Source organism: Melospiza melodia, chromosome 8 (genome assembly GCF_035770615.1).
Source record: "Melospiza melodia melodia isolate bMelMel2 chromosome 8, bMelMel2.pri, whole genome shotgun sequence".
Lineage (NCBI taxonomy): Eukaryota > Metazoa > Chordata > Aves > Passeriformes > Passerellidae > Melospiza > Melospiza melodia.
This window is the reverse complement of record NC_086201.1, coordinates 11,522,131-11,542,932: the sequence shown is the minus strand read 5'-3', so window position 1 is coordinate 11,542,932 and position 20,802 is coordinate 11,522,131. Positions and strand designations below refer to the sequence as shown.

Here is a 20,802-nt window from a genome sequence, read left to right as displayed (position 1 = left end):
TTATATTAAAAACGAAAATGTTCAGGCAGCACAATGAATACCTTTTCACTTCAACTCAGATACATAAAGTTTTATATACATGATATTTACTTACCTGACTTAAAAAAAAAGTCTGCTGATAAATTTGAAAAAAAGAAACTATTACAGAATATTTACATAACAGTCACTGAGACAAAAGTATCAAAAGCAGAACAATTACTACATAAGTCTAAAATGTGTTCTAAGAACGTGGCCAGGATATTAAGGATGAGAGAAGCAAACCATTTCAAATGCAAAATTTCTAAAATAATCCAAGAAGGTACTTTTTGCCCTTGATTCCATGTGACTGTAGAGATTGCTCAACTCATTTTAGGAATAAGCTTAAATGAGGTCTCATTGTTCTGATGGTTATTCACAATTGTTCTTGCTTCCTGATCTAATAAAATTGCTCATGTTGAATTTCAAACAGAAAACACATCATGACATCTTTAGGCTTACTTTGAAACCATAAGCTCAACCTGGAAAATTGAAATTACTCTCCTACAAACCACAATCACATTAACTTGTCAGCTGAAAAACCCAGAAGAATAAGAGCAACATGAACAGTTCCCCAGCCCCGAGGCAAGCCCCTCCTTGAGGCACATGGGCAGCAGGTCCCTGCAGTGACTGCTCTTACCTAGGCCTATTCTGTTGGGACTCGTCTCCCGGCTGCAGCCCTGGCTCCGCGGGATCTTGCTGCGCTTCTCTGAGGATGATGGCACTGCCTGGACTCGGGATGCTCCACTGCTCAGGCCACCATAGGAGCTTCCTAAGAGCTTACCCGGAGAGCTAGACCGGCTACCAGCTAGGAGAGAACCAGAAACGAGGAACAAACAATTAAAATCCCCCAAGATTTTAAACACACAGCAAAACTGGAACACAGTCAACTCTACGTAAGAATCTAATCCAAATCCCTCAGAAAACTAATGGGAGTGTTCCCTATAAGCTTTCAAGAGGACTGAGAAAAGCCCGTGGACAATGAACACTGACATCAGGAACCCTCTGTTCCCCATGAAGATCAAGCCCAAAGCAGACACTGCAGTGTATGAACACCCTAGCTGGCTTTAGGAGAGTTTGTAGAGGTGCTGGGGCAGCCTTGCTGCAGCAGCAAAGGATTTACAGGCTGCCTCACCTCCTCATAAAGCAACCCCAACCAGGCTGTGTGCAGAGCTGTGCTGCAGTGCCCTGGCTTCTGGCACAGGTCACCTGCTGCAAATCAGCTCAGGCACCTTTGTGCTACACTGCAGTGGTGGCATTGCTTTCCTGCAATAATTCAGCGAAGGAAAATAAAATACCCACCACATCTGAACAGATCAGCACAATAATGGATAAATCCCATGAGCATCACATTCACAGAGAAGCTGGCTTACTTAGGTCTGGCTGGTTAAACCTAAGTTATTTCTTTTTCAGATAATAAAAATTTTTAGCAACTTGAATAGTTGGCCTGTTTGAATAGTTCATGGCAACTTTACATTTCTTCTAAGAAATGAGTATGTGAGTCCCTGAAAATCTGCTGTTGTCATTACTATTTCTGACATTAAATTTATTTGCTGAAACAGCCTGGAAAAGTATATTTGAAAGGGTTGCAAGAGCATACTCAGGCAAGCTCACATTTTGAACTAATATTCACATTGATTTCTTGCTGAAATGCATCTTACATCTCAGAAAAATTTCATTTCCAAATACTGTTACAACTAGAGTACAACAAAACTTTTCTTCTGTCTTAATGTAAGAAGATAGGGAATTCTTTTAGCATAATGAACAATACCATGGCACATATATGAAGTTACTTGTCCCCTCCAATTTCTTGGCCAGAGCCATTCTGAACCAATCAAATATACTCCAATACTGTATGAGATGCCAGCTCCATTCTCCCCACCCCAAAGTGACAGGTGCCAGTCTTCCACACAGCACCATGACCTAAGAGTCACCTCACTGGTGTCAGCAGAGATACACTGAAGTAACTGAGACAAGAATCCAGCCCCTGGAGTTCAAGCTGCAGCAGTGAGCCAGCTTTGACATCAGAACATATGCTTTACCATGTTTGATTAGTGGGAGAAAGCAAAGTCCCCTGCCATACACATTTTGATTTATGACTTCAACAAAATGCTTTTACGTCTTACAGTTAGGAGAGAATGAGGAAAGCTAAAAGCTTAGCAGTTAAAAAATGTGAAGGAAATAAGGTGAAAAAGCAAGAAAGGGAAAATGTTTCTTACCACCAGCAGGATTAGCTGATCTGGATCCTTGATTATGAGGGCAGACCAAGGGACAGGCAAAAAGTGGATTAAAAGACAGCAAGACAATACAGCGTTCAGCATGCGGTTTGTGCTATACACAATACACACAGATTTATTTACAAACATGTCACTCCTAAAGCTCTGCAGAATGCAGTGAGTTAATGCGCAGATGCAACTAAACTTCCCAAGGTTGACCAACTTCTCAGCAAAATGTCAACCAAGACCCAAGCTCTGCTCTAAACTGCACCCCAGCCCAGTCTGTGAAATTACAACATGGTTATCCACTGGGTGGGCATGGAAAATCTGGTTATGTGACCAATTCAACATATTTAAATTTGTAAATAATTCCATGCAACATTTGTTTAAGGATAAAGATCACATCTGGTTGAGAAACTCAGCAAACACTAGACCAAGACAGCAGGTCCAAAAATGACCACCTGAAATCTTCATAAGGCATTATATAGAAATATTAGGTCCACAATCTTTGAAATCTTTAAAGAATAACTATTATTTAAATACTTGTGAGACTTGTCTCATTTGGTCTGACCATTTTTCTCCAAACTAAGAAAAAAGGTGACTTCTGGCTTTGGATAAGTTCTAAGTACAACACTGAAGAAATCAATTTACATTAGCATCCCAAAGCCCAGATATATCCTTATGACCTCAATGTAAAGATTTCCATTTGGCCCCATGCTCAATATACTATGTCTTTCTAGACAGATCACCCAGTCTAACACAAGGCTATAAACAGCTTTTTCAACCCTCCAGCATGACAGAGCAAAGCAATGAAAGAATGAACAGAGAAGGGCTTTCAAATAGGGGTACAAAGCAAGACAAGTCCTCAGAACAGACAGGTCCTTCACAAACCCAATCTCCTATTCACAAGGCTGAAGGTCCTCATAACAGGGAGTTTCTCATTCCCTCCAGTTTCTTTTTAAAGTCTGAGTGACAAAATTCTCCTCAGATACACATGACAAATATGCAGCAGCACCATATGTGTGGCTCCTAGGAGAAAACCATGCCTTGCCAGGAAGCCAGAGAGCGCAGATGTGTCACGTGAATCAAAGCAGAACCCTTTTTCCCATATCTACACAAAATAGGTAATGTCCTATTTTCAACTGATGCCAAACCCCATTAATTTTAGACAGCTCACGTGTTCACACATACAAAAATAGAGTCACATAAGCAGGAGAGGCTTGGCAGGGTAAGCAGTCAGCTACAGGCACAGAGGGTGTCTCAGCAAGACACAGTGCCAGTTATTTAGAGCTACACATCACAGCGACACGAAATTCTGCTGCACAACTGGTAAAAGAAGGCCACAATTAAGCACTGGGACTTGGGGCCCTGTTTGGCAGCAGGAGCACACACTGGCTAGGTGGGATTGCATTTGTCCAAAGGGAGCCCAATTCTCTGATGGTGCTACTGCAATTCAAGAGAAACACATGAGTAACTCTGTTCTGCTGCCCCGAGAATGAAGGCTCCTTACGCTGGGACTGGGACACCACTTTGGCGCGGCTGCGGCCCCGGGTGTCGGCTGGCGTGGAGGTGACGCTGGTGGCGCTGCCGGAGCTCTGCCTCCGCGTGCGGATCCGGCCTGCGGGGATGCAAACACAAGCACACTGTTAGCAAGGCTCTCACAAAGGCAGCGTCTAACGCGCTATGCACACAATTAGCCAGGGTACAAAAGAAATTTACTCGGAGAGGCAACACCTTTTATTAGGCTGGCTGAGATGCAGGGGAGGGAGTGGAAACAGCCACAGCCCATAGTCCAAAGCCTTCTTTGCTTTCTGTAATGCTATCAGCCAGTTTAATTAAAAAATATTACCTCTCCATAGCCTTTGCTCCTGTTCTATAGTAGCTTCTTAACAAAGGATCTACAACAAAAAAAATTCAAGCCTCCTAAATGCAGCTTCCTGTATCAAATTATTACTTTCTGACAAGGTGATCACCCTTTCAGAGACAGGTGTGACAGATGCCCTCCCAAATTCCATCGCTGGGATTTCCAACTAGCTGTCTGGTGCTTTATATCCTGCTCCACCTGCACAGGCTGGCAGGCACTCCTGCGACAGTCTGTCAACACAGCCTGACCACACTTTTATTTCAGGCTCATTGAATTTTCCCTGCTGTTTACAGGTCCCTCATATTTATCCAAGATCAGTGCAACTTTACTTGTAATGGAGAGCCCTATTTAACATAATCAGTGTTGAGGAAAATAGATTCTGTGTGCCTTCTCTTTATTTAAGCAGAGAATGGATATAAAGTCTCAAAGTGTTCTCAGTCCTTGTTCTGTCCTTTCCTCATGGAAAAGCCACTGAAATTTGAGCTAGGAAAGCTTACAGGGTCATCAGTTCATCCCCTTCCTGGGGTACGGTTGTTTCCTACAGAATGCTCTTTCCAGTGCTATGCTTCAATTATCTGTCTCTAGTTAATGGGAAAGAAATGATAATTAAGAGTAACACAAAGAAAGCCTCCATCAATACTTTTCCACATGTCAGTTCTTAGCCAAGACTGAAGTTCTTTTCTCAGGACTCATGCCAGCACTATCCTGCATTCAGAGGATGACTTCCAGTCTCAGGCACAATAATGAAAGGAAAAAACCCACAGCAGGTAAGAGACGTCTAGACAACTGCACCCACTGGTTGTAGATACTCATCTCCTGCCCTCTGTCTCCACCATAAGCATACAGAGATATATGAACAGGGAAACACACACTTCCCACCCAAAAAAACCCACTTCACATAAGGCACACATGCAGGACAAGACAATGGCAAGCAGCCCAGACAGAGCGGTTGGGAGCTATGTTCCTTCTCTGAGCTCTCAAAATATTCATAACATGGTCTGAAAGCTTCTGCTAGACCCAAAGTGACAAGGAGATGCCTAACTTTGAGAAGAAAGGGCAAATTTGTTTGCAAGGAAAAAAGCCTACAAGACAGCTCTACTTCAAACCTCTCCACCAGCACCTAGCTTTAGAAGAGCTGAGTAGGCAAAGTACAGGGAAGTACATTCAAACAAGTGTTTATAGACAAGGAAGGAATCATCAGCAGAAAACTGGGAAAACACAAACAAAACTTTTTTACCACTGTCTCAACTGAACAAGCTCTGAGCACACCCCTGTGGGTCCAACTGCCTTAAAACTGGCTGCTGATGTCTTCTTCACCACAAGCAAGGCTGCAGATTCCTCTGCTCTAGGGCATTCTCGCCCCTTACAAAGGGTCAGCCTGATGCACTGCCAGAGGCAAACTCTAGAGCTCTCTGCCAGCCAGATCCCACCCCGTGCAAGCTTGGCACAGCTCCACAAAGGTGAGCAGAGCCACCCTGTCAATTGTTAATGAGGTGGACCCAAAGCCTGACACAGGCTCCAAGGCAGGCAGGCAGACATCGCGCTCCTCTCAGAAACCTCAAGGCTTCCCTTCACTTCTGTCAGGAAGGCATCACAGTAAGACAAGAATTTAAACCTGACCATCTTAGGAACCAGCAATGGAATTCATTTACATCCTTCCAGAAGGCCATTGGGAGGCCTTGGCATTGCAGGAAGTCCTAGGGGGAAATCAAGTTGAAATTCAACACTACACACAGTAACAGGCAGTACTGGAAGACACATTTAGTGATGTGCATGGGCCAAGAATGGGTGAGAAGAGACTGATGTCTCATCTTACACAAAGGCCACTTAAGACCCACAAAATTTTCTGGATTTTTCTGCAACTACAAAATTTGGGGTGTTTTTTCCCCCTTTCTTGTATCTTCATCAACAGGTGACTAAGAAGGGGAAAACAGGGATAAGATGCGTGACTTTTCCAACTTAAGAAAAACTAAGTCTAAAATAATATATAAAGAGAAACTGAGACTAGCTTCTGAAACCATTTCTAGGGGCTTAAAAAATTAAACATAACTAATACAAACTTAATTAACATTAATTAATGTTAATGTTTTGTGATTATCAACAGGACTGGAAGAAGAAAATTCAGACCTATTTTGAAACCCCCGAGGGCTGGTGGACAGATTCCTACCAATTTCAGCAGTTTGTAAATGAATGAACAAATGTCCAGAAACAAAATTCTGCTTCCTTTAGGACTGGTACATTTGCACACTGATTTAGGCCTATTGGGTGTCAGAGAGAACCCTGTGAGAGGAGTTGTTCTTCCACAGTAAGAACAGAGTCCAAACACTGATACAGATTTTCCCATCCTCCAAAAAATGCTGACAAGCATTTGAACTAACACTGCATTGGACTTGCATTGTGCAAATAGATTTTTAATATATATTATACCAAGTACAACATGCATATATAGTAGCTAATCCATACAACACAAATGTGGCTTCTACATTCCCCAGGAATTTCATTTGAAAACAAAAATCTGCACTCACATCCAAGAGTTATTTGCACATAGGACCATGTGTGTGGCTTTATCTCTATCATTCTAAACCAGACAGAAAAACTCATTTCAAGCAGAACTGGAAATATAATATCAAGTAAGCTATTTAGAATGTTTCTTGTTCTTAAATTCAAGCAAACACCTCCCCTCCCAAAACTTCTTTGCTTTCAAGTGGGTTTGTTTCCATATCTAGTTCAAACTACAGATGTAGCAATCCATATTTCACAACCATTATTTTTCTGCTGCTTTAAAAGTATTTCTGCATGCTAACAACAACAGCACAGCAAAGGAACAGATAAAGACTGCCCCAACATGGTTTCCAAAAACCATGAAACTATTTCCATAAAAAAGCCCTTGATCTAAATTTGACATGTGACACACTGTTGTTGGTACAGAAAAGATTTTGAAAGATTCCATATAAACGTGTTGTGTTAAGAAACCATTTCTGGATTTTTAGGAGATTTTGGTTTTATTTTTTAAAGTTATTGTCGTTTTTAGAACAATGGTTCAGAATCAACCCTGAAATGTCTAACAAATGCCTAAACCTAGAAAGGTTGTTTTGTTTTGTTTTTTTCAGAAGAGGAACAAATTAAGGAAGATTCTGTGATAACATTTTTGCTTTACAAGAGGCTTCACCTGGCAGTGAGGTTGAGTCCTCTGGGTGGATACTGCAGCATCCCCACCCCCAGTGCACAGAACAGCCAAAGGCTATGTGACACTCAGTCTGCATATGACACTGAAGAAAATGGTTTTCAAATAGTCTAGAAATGGTATGCAACAGCCTCACAACTCACTTTAATGAATTCCATGCAGTGAACAGGGACATCTACAACCATAAAAGTTATACATGGACACATTGGGGCAATGATGGTCTCTCCAGGGATCACATTCATGCATTTATGTTACTCAGCACTGGGGGTTTTGCCCCACTTGGAGAAAAACATTCCTGAAAGAGCCTCTAGCCCTAGCTGTGCCCCTGCTAAATAACACATGGACATGAGAGACACACAGAGATCAATTAAAAACATAGATAATATTTAAAGAACTTTGTAACTTCCATCAGAATGGTTTCTATACATGTTTAGCAATTCTCCAATGTTAAAAAGACCTGACTCTGCACAATGATCTTCCCTGAGAGGCACTTGATCCTTATTGGAAACCATCAGGCTGTGCTGCCTCAGGGTTTTACACGAGATCTCCCTCCAAAGCAGAGGGCTCAGTGAACACTTCACCCTACACAAACAAACACAGCCAAATCAACTCAGCAGTTGCAAAGGGATGGAGCAAGAAAAGCAAAAAGCCTGCTACCTGAGCAATTTTGTGTAAGGTACCACTGTCAGCCATGACTTTGAATCAAGCCTCACTCTTAAGGACAAGGGAGAGCTTTAAGGCAGAGTAGAAAACAGGAATGATGATTTCTTTCAACTTGTGTTACTCCTAAAGCCTTTGATAATGCACTCAAGGTGCACACCTGAGACTAAGTTATCTGAAAACTGCAACAAGCCCCATTTTATTGCCTTTAATGGTTTTGAGTACTCACCAGAAAAATTTTGCCTCTGACTGCAAACTGTTGATTTTGTTTTGAGCTTGCCTGTCGCAGGTCAAACCAGCATTTATGCTTTCCCTTTTGGAGAAAGGTTTTGTCTGAAGGGCTTGACTTCATGCTTGCTTTGTAAAAAAGGTAACACAAATGCTCTGAACCATTCTAATTATGAAAGTATTATGCAGCCTTTTAAAATATTACTTGAAAAGCTGTTTCATGATAAAATATGCAGAAACTTTTCTAATGTTTTCCTTTTAATCAGGTATAACAAACAAGGCACAAGGGTCACCTCCCTAGCACTAGCTGTGAAGATCAAGACTGTAAAGGTTTATCTCTTTCTGTGTGTAAAGCTCTTAATGCAGTTCAGAAGATCCCCATTCATGAGTCTGGGCAATCAAGGCACATCTGTGCACTGCATGAAGACCTGCACAAGGCTCACTGGAATACAGACTCACCTACCTTTCCATAAGGAGGTGCATTCCTACAGCATTTGCCAATTGTTGGGATGTCACAACTTCAAACCAAAGGACTGATACTCAGCTCTTAGCTGGCATTCTTGCACAGGCATCACCTACTCTATCTTGCTCCTTTGTTTGAGCTGCCTGACTCCAAACCAAACCGTGAGGAGAACCAAGGGCAAAGCAGAAGGGAATGGCCAAGTCTACACAATGCTGGCACCCAGCTGAGGGGAATGAGCAGGATTTTACAATGTAGCTACACAAAGCCATGATGGGAACCAGACTGCAGATTTAATGTCAAGCTGAACCACACAAAATAACAGAGGAATTTTCTCTTAAATTACTCACTGGTGACCTGCAAAAAACCCACAACAAACCACAGGAGCACAAATGTAGATGACATTTCCGCTTTATGTTCTGTTTCCTTCTGTTTCCAGAGCAAGAGGATGTTTTTTTTCTAACCCCACCCTCTTAATTTTTACATTTATGTCAAGAATACAAAGTTCTATCTTCCCTGCAGCTCCTGACTCAATTTGCAGGATCACAGAGTTGGCAGAAGACCTTACTCAGTTTCATTATTGAGTGAAGGACACTCAATCCTGAATAAAGGGTTTTTTGTCTCAACTACCTCAAAGGAAAAAGATGAAGAGTTTCAAACAATGATTAAACTCATTCTTGAAGTACTCTAGCTACTATAGTGTACTGAGTTTTAATTCTCCCTGATCCTCGTCATCAAAGAAGAGAGTATCCTACAGCAAAAAGAAGGGATAAGACTTAGTATCTAAAACAGAGGGGATAGCAAACTCAGTTTCTGAAAGTTCATCTCAATCTTCCCTGCCCCAAGCAACTTGCTGGTTTCTATTACAGATTTTTACCAAATTCAATCTGTTCCTAACGTAACTGAATTGAAAACAGTAACCAAATAAAACTCCCACCCTTTTGCATCATGACAATAAAGTATTTAATAAACTAAAAATAGAGGTATTGCACAGGACAGCTGTTGTAACAGGCCTCTGCAAACATTATTACAGCCAAGGAGAGGATTGAAAACTGGTATTTCTTGTAAAACATTAAACCCTCAACATTTCAAATGTAGGTCAAAAATAGATAGGTTTGAGAATTAAGACAACAAAAGAGAAGAGTCAACAATTAAAAAAAAAAAGTAAGAATAAAAGAGATCAGTTATTACAACAACTTGGAATTTTCATCTAACTTAACTCATGACTGATTTAGAAATACAGGTTTCAGGTCAACTTCATATTCCTTATCACTGACAGATCACAAAGCACAAATACTTCCTGCTCAAGATGAGATGTAGCTCCTCTCTCAACACTAAGTACCATTTCCAAAAATGGTACAGACCTTTTCTTCCAAATAATAAATCAATGCGTCACTAACAGTAAAGAAAATAACACAGATGTCACAACAGCACAGTGGCACTTTTCAGACCACCACATCCAAATACAAGCAGCCATCAAAGATATGAGCACAGTCCCACAAGACAGTAATAGATCCCTTGAAAAGAGACTTGCACTGGGGAAAAAAAAGGCTTTGCTGCAGAGTGTGGTATCTCCATTCTGTGTAGAAAACATTTTTGTTTCCAACTCCTGTCTAGCTCAGAAAAAGTAATTTCCCAGTGATCTTTTTTTGCTGAAGAAATAAGAAATAAAGAACAAGTTTTGACAACGAGCCAGAAAAACAGACTGGGATCCTTCCCAAACTTGCAGGCTCAGTGCTCTAGTATAAAAAGCCTTTCCTCCAACTGTCTTTGGTGTAAGCCATCTCACTCAGACAGTTAACAACAAAAAGAGAGAGGTCAGGTTTAAAGAGGTTGACTAAATATTCCTTCCCTAGAGATCATTGTTTACTGTCCTCATTTTTCTGCCATGTGATCATCTCATTCAATTCTCTCACTGCCCAGTCTCTTCCTGAAAGCATTTGGCAGTTGTGACCTGAGCTTTGGATGGAAAAACACAGCAAACCTTTACACATCAAGCAGAAAAGAAATCACAAGCCTTGTGTTGTTTGGGAGTTTTTTGGGGTTTTTTTTGGTTGAGGTTTTTTTTAGTCCATACACAGGTCACCTTGAACCAAAAGCAGAGCTTTAAATAGAGAAACCCACATAATAACTTAGTGACCAGAGTCATAAAAGCAGACTAATGGTTTTTAGCAGGGAGGAGCTCAAAGAGAAAGTGAAGAATACCCCATGGCATCAAAATGAGCAGGACAACCATGCAACACTTCATGCAGGTCACCAGTGAACATGGATGAGAACCAGGTAACACTTTGAGAACAGAGACCAGGTAGGGCAGTACGACTGTGGACACACCTCAGTTACACACAGACTGCTTACCCTCGGCTTTACTGGTTGTACCATCTTTAGGCAAATTAAAGAAAAGTAAGGACAGGGTTAATAGGGAAAAATCAGTAACATCAACAGAAGTGGGCACTATATATTAGCTAAATAAATATGAAAAAAAAAATTAATACAATTAAAGAAATGAAAAAAGTTGGACCAAGCAGCAAATCAAACCTTAATGTATCGGAAAAAAACACTTGCAGGCTTTCCCTCCTGCAACAACCAACCTTTGCCCAACTCCATTTTCATTGTTTGCCTCATCATTTTTCTCATGGGAATGTGCAGGTGATAAATGTCCCTACTAGCTAAAAAGGAAGCAGGATCCTTCAGGAGCAGCCATGCTTGCATCACTTAAGAGTGAACTTTTCTCCTAGAGCCTGGTTAAAGAACAAGACTGACACTGGATTCAGTCTCTAAGCTTCAAGGACCAAGGCAGCTCTAAGTAGATACTTCCTCCCCCTTCATTCTTCCTTATGAAACAAGACTGCTTGAAGCCAGTGTAGCCACTGAAGCCAGAGTGCAGCACAACTCAAAAAGTGACTGCATCTGTAAGCCCACCATCATGGGATCAACTTCACGTTCTGTAATTACACTTCCACTGGAATGTATCTGCATCTTGAACCAAGTAAGAACAGTTTAAATCCGAGTAAGAATTCAACTTCTGAACTGAATACAGCCAACACACCTAAGCCAAGGTAAAGCATTTCAGATGTGAAAGAAACCTGTCTGAAAATCGAATCCATAAAAATCATCCCTATATAATTCACCACTTGCTTTTTAACAGGTTAAAGAGCAAATCTCCTACATTAAAAGAAGAAACTCCTCAACCCTTCTCAGTGAAGACAATGTACACAGCTTAAAACAAGAGCACAGACCCCTGAGTTTCTTCCCTATTGTAAAGGTAGATCGATGACAAGTCTGGGATTAGATTAGTGTGAAACCAGCAGAATGAGGAAGGAGCTCAGATGATCAGCTCTGCTCCCAACTGAGATGAAGCTCAGCAAACACGATGTCAATCTCTGCCTTGCATTTCCTCCTCTGTGACTCCCTCGATGGCAACTCCAGGAGAGAAAGATCCAATGCAAAGTTTGTTTTAAGAAACCCTGAGACACCTGAAGGAGATACACAATGCTCTGAGGGAATAATGTGGCATGTGCCTATAATCAAAGAGTCAGCTTAAGGAGCAGATACTTATATCCTGTCTGATGGCATGGCAAGGCTGACCTCCTCTTAGCTTCTCCATCTTTCTCCTTTGTGAAACGGAAAGGGAGCAAACTCAACTAAGATGTACTATTCAAAGCATAAAACAATGGAAAAGCAGTTTCAGGAAAGGAGAGAAGGAAAAGAAGGAAAAGAGACAGGGGAACATGTCAAAAGGAATTGAGTAGCATTGTCCTCAATCTGTGAGACGCAGATTATTACACAATTCAAAACTGTTGCTTCAAGTCAGTCCAGCTGTATATTTTTTTTCCTTAATCCCAAAGGGCAAGAGATCACACACTGATCCTGGAGAGCTGGTAACTATCTCAGAGGCACGTTCTTCTAGTCAGAGTTTATTATTCCAATAAAACTGCGAGGCACTAAAGGAAGCTAACTGCAATTGTAGAACAGCAGATTTACCTAGTGATGCGTATGACCCTGGGGGCAAGGCTGCAGCAGAACTGAAGGGGGTGGATGCTCCAGCAGACGTCACTTTTGACTTGGCACTAGCTGCTGCATTCACATCGACGTCACTGCGGGATCGCTGCAGAGATCCTGGTGTTGACACAGATTTTGTACTTACTGTAGATGCTGCAGATGGGAGTGGGAGATCCAGAATAAAGAAGATTAATTTTTTGAGCTGTGTGCTTTAAAGAGCCTGACAAGCAGTTTAAAGTACTATTTTTAACACTCCCTGCTGGCACCGAAATACCTCAACTAAGAATGCTTTATCAGGGCAATGTGGGCTTCCCCACGCTGCCTGCAAAGATATTTCATCAATGCTGCCCTGGATACTACCTCTAAGAACTTTATCAAGTTCTATAAGCTTAAATGATAAGATAAAAAGGCTGTCAGGCCAGTAAAAAGAAATTTCTAACAGAGTATAGATGGGAAAGTTCAACCACAGTACCCATCACTGGCACGTGAGAGTTGCTGGCCAAAACAGACCTGCAGGTCCTTCAGTCCAGGTTCTAATAACTTCCTTCCCAACACCTCATCTTCTCATGAGGATCGTTGTTCCCATCACTTGTTGATGCTCACCCTCTTAAGCATGAAGCTTGACTACTCAGCTGCAAGCAAACATGCATTTGTGTGCACAGTCAAGTAGGTTACACAGCAACATCTCCTTGAATCAAAGGTCTCAGTAGTTACAGACAAACCAGCCAGAACCCAACCTTGGTCAGGTGTAAAAGGCAGCTTAGCATTTACAAACAAAGTTTTGTCTATTATATTCTATATTAAATGTATTATTTAGATTATTGTCTGCATTTACATAGGACAGAAAAGCTGTACCTAAATATTCCATCTGACAAGAAAAACAGATTAGCAATGAGATGGAAATTAACACTGTAGGACTTGTGTGCAGACACCTCCAGTAAGTGCTGAAACCACAGAGAATAAATAACAAAAATTGTAAAACTGAAGGCATTATTAGACTATGTAGCTGCATGTCTTAGCAACAGCAGCAGTTTATTCAAGCTATTACAAAGCATACCTTGGCTACAATTTTCAAGGCTTTTTGGGCTTCCCTTCAGGCGTAAGAAATTATTGATTTACTAACTTACTTTAAAAGCATTATTTTATCAGCAGCTGATGCACAGAATATGGTGTAAATTCCAAAAGTAATTAAGATTTCTACATTCTGAGCTGCTGTTTTTTACTGAGCAGTAAACAGTGATCAAAGCTGGTTTTTGATTATCACAATGTCACACTTCCTCAGCAACACCTAAGCACATTTTCCAGCTCCTGTTCTCACCTCTTGATGTTGTACTTCCAGTAGGACTTCTTTTGGCAGAGAGTGGACGGCTGGAAGTTAATACAAACATTTATTAAAACAAAACTTATATCTCAGTCACTAAGATCAGTACAATTCTGTTCCATCAGCACACAACTAAGCTAATAGGAAATTATTTATATGCAGGAATAAACTACAAAGCTTGTTGTTTAAGAATGCAGCACCACCACGAAATTATTTATAAAAGCAGTAAGAAATAAATTAGTACTCACATTATTTGTGCAAAAAAAAAGAATTTTTAAGAACACTTTTTGTAGATTTAAAATTTACACCAGTAAGTTATGGATATTTTTCATACAGGTCTTACACTTAAACCATACAGATTTGGAGTCTAAGTTGATTGTATATCTGAGAGTAGATAAAATACATACATTCAACATAGGAGTGACATAAGTTACAACCCAGGTTTAATTTACTCATTTTTTTTCTTTTATCTGGAAAGAGACAGACTTACACCTCTGCTAAAGGCAGAACTTCAATCTAAGAACTGTTTTAAAGCACCTGAAAGGAATAACTAACAGTATCTGCTGAGCACAAATAACTTCCTAGAAAATTATCTATGGAGTCAAAATAATGATTATATTTTAAAGCCAGTACAGGGTTTTGTTGTTCATACAGTGTTGGATAAAAACAAACAAATAAATAAATAAACAAACAAATCTATTTTGGAGTAACAAGTGTAGAGTCCAAATAATGACCAGATGAGCCAAAGCAATGTGATGGCTCCCTTCAGTTCAATGCAGAGGCAGTGACACAAAGCCTTACTTGAGACTCTCCTGGGAGCTGGAGGAGGAGCGATCCGACTGTGGCAGGGACACGATGCTGTCAGAGTTCTTCAGGTGGGACTGCAGGGCCTTCTGGTAGGAAGACTCCAAGGTGTGGTACAAATGCTCTGCCTCTCGGCTGAAGTGACTGTGGAAACCCCAGTAGCACCTGGAACGAGGCACAGCACTGTGAACACACCCTGGTCACGCTTTAGGGGCTGTGGCACAAAGGCACAGCCAGAGCCCTTCCCACTATATCCCCATCAGTGGGGCCAATGCCCAGCCATTTCCAAGCACCTACTGCCCTGACACATTTAAGACAAACAACTTTTTCAACCATTGTGTTGCTCAAACAGCTGCACAAAGACAGACCAAATAAAAGAACCATTTGGTGCATGTGTTGTAAAAGCAGGAGTAGCCAACAAAGCTGCATTAGGGAAGAAGCCCTCATCCCCCCAGCTGTCTACTGCACACGGGAGACTGCAGGCCCACCAGACTGACACTAGTTTGGGACTGGGTGTGCAGCAGCTACTTCAAAACCTGCCAAAGGCAGAACACACATGAATGGGCCTGATTCAGGAAAGCACCAGTTGCTGTTTCCTTCCTTAAGTTTAACCAACAGGTCCCCAAGAATGCTGCAGAGACATGTCTCTGTACTGAGCTGAGGATGCTGCCTGTCTTTTTGGAAAAAAAAAAACAAAAAACAAACCAACAAGAAAAAGGAAAGAGATGCTCACGTGCACTTCAAATCAGTGCCATGATGAAAATAAAAGAGCATTTTAAGATGAGGGAAGAATTCCTCTATGGTCCAAACCTCCTGTCTGATGGCTAAACACCATTCACTCTTGAGGCACAAAGGAGATGAAGACTCTCAGTACTTTTCAAGAGGCAACTAATGGGCAGTTCAAGAGTAAGATCATCAGATCAAATGAATCAAGAATTGTTTGTGTGTGACAGCCAGTCCTCAGAGAAGCCACATGCACTCTCACATCACTGAAGAAAACAAATTTCTGTCTCACAATCAGCCACACTACTATTGAATAAACATGGGAAGGGAGAATTAAGCATGCTCTCTGAAGTCCCATGCCATTCTCCTTGCTGTCTATTCAGCTTAACTAGTCACCCACTGTGAAGTCTCAGTGACTACTGTAATTTTCAGTGATGGACATGCTGCCTCTCAAAAGGATTTAAGCATCCTACTGTGAAACACCACTGCTTAAAACACAGCATTTAGATTAATAAAATTTATTATTCATTGTTTTTATGTTTTACACTATCCTCTTTCTGCAGAAAAACGTTCCTGTAGTTCTGTTCAGAAAAGCACGACCCTGGTACACAGCACACTACTGTAAGTATGATCATATCGATGGAAATGCATAAGATCTTCAAAAGAATAAAATCAATTGCAAATATTAAAATTTCCTATAGATATACACAATTTTTTTTCACTGTCATAAAATACTACCTTAATTTAGGATACCAGCAGCGTACTAGCACAAGGACTTTGATTTCAAGAGTAGCAAATAACAATAGAATAGGCTACTCCAGTGGGATGGGACCTATAAGAGACATCTAGTCCAGCTGTCTGACCAATTCAGAACTGACCAAAAGTTGAAGTGTGTTGTCAAGAACATTGTCCAAGTGCCCCTGAAACAGGTTTCTGTAGGAACTCTGTTCAGTGTTTGACCCCTCTCTTGGTAGAGGAATGTTTCCTGATGTCCAGCCAGAACTTCTCCTGTCAGAGTTTCAAAGCATTCCCACCTGTCTATCACCAGATCACAGGAAGAAAGGATCAGCACCTCCCTCTCTGTTTCCCCTCCTCAAGGAACTGTACAGAATGGTCACCCCTCAGCCTCTCTTTTTTCCACCAACTGGGTAGTCAGGAGAATGTATCTTGACTGGATTTTTGTCTCAACCATGCAGTATCCCTGACTCACAAAACAGGGGCAAAGAAGGGGAGGAAGAAGAGACACCAACGACAGCTTCCACTTACTTTCTTGCCTCTATCCTGGCTTCAGAGTCTGCATCATGAATTCCCTTCTTTATTGTTTCAGCCAACACTGATATGTGTCTGAAATAAGAAAGAAAACATTATCCAGCAGTTCAAAAAGATGTGGCACACTTATAAAGAAATTACTAATTTGATTTTGCCTTGGTTTCTGAGAACAAACAGTTCACCACATCCTTTCATTTCCATCAAGGATCTTTTGTGTCCTTTATTTATTTATTCTTACAAGTCAGTTTTATTTCATCCACACTGCTGTCTAGGAAACAGCAAGCAGCATCCTTCATAGACATTTACTTAGCTATCCAAACTGCCTGGATTCTAGAACAGTCTCCTAAGCCCTAAATAGTCTTGTGCAGTCTAGGGCTAAGGAATTGTGTCCCAGTCTCTCTTTGCACAATTACTTCAACTGGTCACTAGTCTAAAGTAATTTAGAAGTCTCAGAAGGTGTCCTGATAAGACATGCAGCAGATTTTACCTCATCATCTCACTTCAGGGTGCAAAAGGAAAAAAAAATTCTTAAACAAAAGTTATTGAGTTCAGAGATTTGCTCGGCCAGGTTTTCCAAGGCTGGCATAGGAGACATACCCACCAAACTCTGAGAGAACTACAGAACAAACAACGTGTGTACATATGTGCCTCTTTTGGATGGCAAAAACATCTCTAATACAGCTACCTAATATGGTCTTCTCTCCTAATGATCCTTTCTCCAGAATGACCCAGGAAATTATCTCTTTCTCTCCAGATAAATAGGACAGAACAAACCCACTGGTATTCATTCAGAACTTACCTTTCTAAGGAGTGTGTTTGCCACTCCTGCAACAGCAAGTCTAAAAATTCAAAGCAGCGCCTGAGAGGAGAGAGAAGAAAGAGAAGAAATGCTGAGTTTAAGTTAATTGGGGCACACTGGCTTTGCCATAGCTGACTCTGAACAACACCAAGGTTTGCTTAGGAAACGTTTTGGGACATCAAAATTCAGTGTTGGCCCCAATAAAAAATATCAACAGCTCTAAAACAACATTAATAAACAGTCAGAAGTATTAATTGGAGGCAGCTTGCTATAGAGAAGCCTGAAGAGAGGAATTGCCATAAAACAATCCTGGAAGCTTCCTTTTTCAATAAACAGGATAAGTCCCAGGAGATTGACACTGATACTCTGTACCTCTTAGTCCAGGCTTCACACAGAAACCTCACAGCTAGCCTCATGTGGGGACAGACCTTTCCAACTTTGATCTCCTTTCCTCACTTCAAGAACCGTAAGGCACAAGTGTGCTGAAACGTGCTCAAGGTTTGTCACCAGATACAACCACAAAGCCCTTCCTTTTGTCTATCTCAAAGAGAGCCAGTTAATGCATAAGGAGGAGACAAGAGTCTCCCAGTGAGGTAGTTGGCTGAAGCATGTAGATTCCAAGTGCAGAAAGGATCATTAGACCATTCAGTCCAGCTTCCCTTCCACATGATGCTTTCATGTAAGACTGATTTACTGGCTCAAAGAAAAGAAGCCACTGTAACAACGAGCAGTGGGGAAGAGGAACGTGTCTGTAAAAATGCCAAAATAATACGTTGTTATAACAACATGAAAGGAAAACAATTAGTTTAAAAAACATTTCTTCTTGTGGAAAAATGCCTTTTCCTCTCTGCAGTGATGCAGTTTACACAGGATAGCTGACTTTTAATCTGAAGTCAAATCATGGAGAAGAATGAGATTCATGTCATAATAAGTAAGTGTGTTTTCAACCCTTTTCACAAATAACAATAAACACATTCACATTTTCAGAAAACATCTACTTACTATTAAAAAGCAGTAAATGCAAACTCAATTCTCACCTTCTAACTGCAACAGACTTGGAGGTACAATTACTGGTTATGATGGGTATTAACCGAGGGATGTGCGTGTGCTGGAAGTAAAGAAACAAGAACAGGAAGAAATCTTTACATAGCAGTTCCACAGAATGAAAGACCATCTCTTCAGCCATCTGAGCTCAGTATTCAGATCCTTACTGTTGCTCAATACTTAAAAACAGAACTGCTAGATAAAGGAACACTAACAGATATAGGCAGACTTTTAATATCAAAAATATTTTACAATTTATCAGCTAAAATACCTTTAATAAGTACTTGATTTTCTTCTTAATGACACTCTCTAGAGTCAAGTAGCTGAAGTCACTGCAGGAGGATCTGAACTGCCAGTGGTGACAATTTTAGAGACATTAGGCTACCTACAGCTTACCCAATGAATCACTAGGCAGGAGTCACCACTGTGAACTAAGACTTTTGAGAAACATGGGACTGTCTGTGAGGTATTTTAGAGCATAATTAAGAGGATGAATCTGTGCTGCAAGGCTGGTCTAACACCCTTTAAAAGAAAAATGTTTGCTCAGCTCTTAGAGAGATGGAAATATCTCTCCCTGCAAAAAGAAAAATTTCCCCTACTATTTTGGCAGAGCTCAACAAGCATCATCTGCACAAGGCTGCAGAACATCTGAAACAGCCAAGCCCAGCCCTATCAGAAAAGTAGATTAGGCATTAATCTCATTTTTATTGCAGCAGCATCCATATTTCATCAGAAACACTGCAGTGTTTGGAAATTATAACACTGTTCTCTTTTGATGTATACTTACTCGAATGATTAATCTAACTGCTACAACACCAGAAGTGGCCATGACTTTGGCACTATTTGGAATTAGATTAAAAATTGTTGGCATGATGGCTTCTGCCCCATGGTCAAACTTGTTTCCCAGAACTGATGACAAATGTCTGAAAAACAGAATGAAGTCATGCTGGTAAGTGAGCTGAAGATAAAGCAAGTCAGACTTGTACAGAACATGTGACGTAAGCACATCTGACATCTCAATCTTTGCAACTGTCACCTCCTCTCCAACTCCAAAGGACAGATAACACCATGTTTCAAAAAACAGTTCCTTTCATTTCAAACTTGTGTCCTATATTCATCTGAACCCTGAGAAACAGTAAGGTCAGCATAAAATAAAGTAATTAGCACAGCTAAAAATTTATTATCAAACAAATGGGATCAAGGTGATAGAATATTTTTGTTATTTTATAATTTATATTACAACTTCTCTAAAGCTCCCTATTTAAAAAAAAAATGTCAGAAACACTGCAGCACACTTTTTCTTGAAGTATTTCACAAAGGAGAGACCATCAGAAATAAAAACTAGCTCAATCTGAACCAGAAGAAAACATAAACATTTCCAGCTTTAGTGTTCAATGCTTCCCTACTTGTGCATGAAGGCATGGCTTGCTCATTCATTCCGTGCACCCCCCATCAGCATTGTTTAGTACTCAGGAACACAGCCTGGCAAAATTACAATTAGTGGCCTACATGATGGGGTTTGAAACAGATGCAGAAAAACCATGTTCTAGCTTTAACTATACAGCACTAGCTGCATCCTAACTGTGTTTTAACCAATGCCTGATCCTTTTCTTCTACATCCCATTTCAAACACACAGAAAATAAACTCACCCCAAGGTGATACAAGCCTCTCTGACAACTTGAGAGCGCAGGTCTTTAGCAGATAATTTAAATGCTCCATCCAAAAGTCTTAAATGCTGGAAGAAGTTATCATATTCTGCAGCTCCAGCCAAAAGTAAGGAGCGGATCTTTTTCAGCTGTTAGGAACATAAAAGAAATCAGTTACTGTTAATGAGCAGCAAATAAAAAGACAGCTCAAGACCAATAGCTGGTTCCAGGTTTCTTGTGCAATTATTCACCTACATGCATTGAGGAAATTGATTCTTGATGGCCAAGTAATTTTATTATTTCCTATCTTATATTCAACCCATGGTTAGTTAACATACTAAGTACAATAAGCTAAACATCCTTGCTAACTTACAGAAATTCAGAAGTGCTGCATTCAGTTATTCAAATGGTATAGTTAATAACCCAAACAATATTTTTTTTAAACTAAAAGGTATCTTAAACATTCCCCTTTGTTCCCTTATTTACAGCAGCTTCTAATGTTTAGGTAATCTCACAGCTGACTCTTGTGTTAAAAAGATATCTAGACTTAAAGGGCATGGTTCACACTG

At 40.6% G+C, this 20,802-nt stretch overlaps 1 protein-coding gene across 4 annotated transcripts in view; it reads right to left on the bottom strand.

Annotated features, from left to right (window-relative positions):
• Nucleotides 1-20,802, bottom strand: part of CLASP1 (cytoplasmic linker associated protein 1) — a 170,674-nt gene that overhangs the window by 66,689 nt on the left and 83,183 nt on the right. For 3 of the 4 annotated variants that reach the window (XM_063161787.1, XM_063161788.1, XM_063161789.1), the window contains exons 12-21: nucleotides 20,237-20,382; nucleotides 19,374-19,509; nucleotides 18,580-18,650; nucleotides 17,543-17,602; nucleotides 16,741-16,818; nucleotides 14,749-14,916; nucleotides 13,945-13,994; nucleotides 12,609-12,779; nucleotides 3,742-3,849; nucleotides 656-823 (exon numbers count right to left, since the gene is read on the bottom strand). In XM_063161787.1, the coding sequence (XP_063017857.1) occupies nucleotides 656-823; nucleotides 3,742-3,849; nucleotides 12,609-12,779; nucleotides 13,945-13,994; nucleotides 14,749-14,916; nucleotides 16,741-16,818; nucleotides 17,543-17,602; nucleotides 18,580-18,650; nucleotides 19,374-19,509; nucleotides 20,237-20,382 (1,156 nt within the window). Of the gene's footprint in view, nucleotides 1-655; nucleotides 824-2,234; nucleotides 2,262-3,741; nucleotides 3,850-12,608; nucleotides 12,780-13,944; nucleotides 13,995-14,748; nucleotides 14,917-16,740; nucleotides 16,819-17,542; nucleotides 17,603-18,579; nucleotides 18,651-19,373; nucleotides 19,510-20,236; nucleotides 20,383-20,802 lie in introns of all 4 variants that reach the window. The other variant, XM_063161786.1, reaches the window with a different exon arrangement.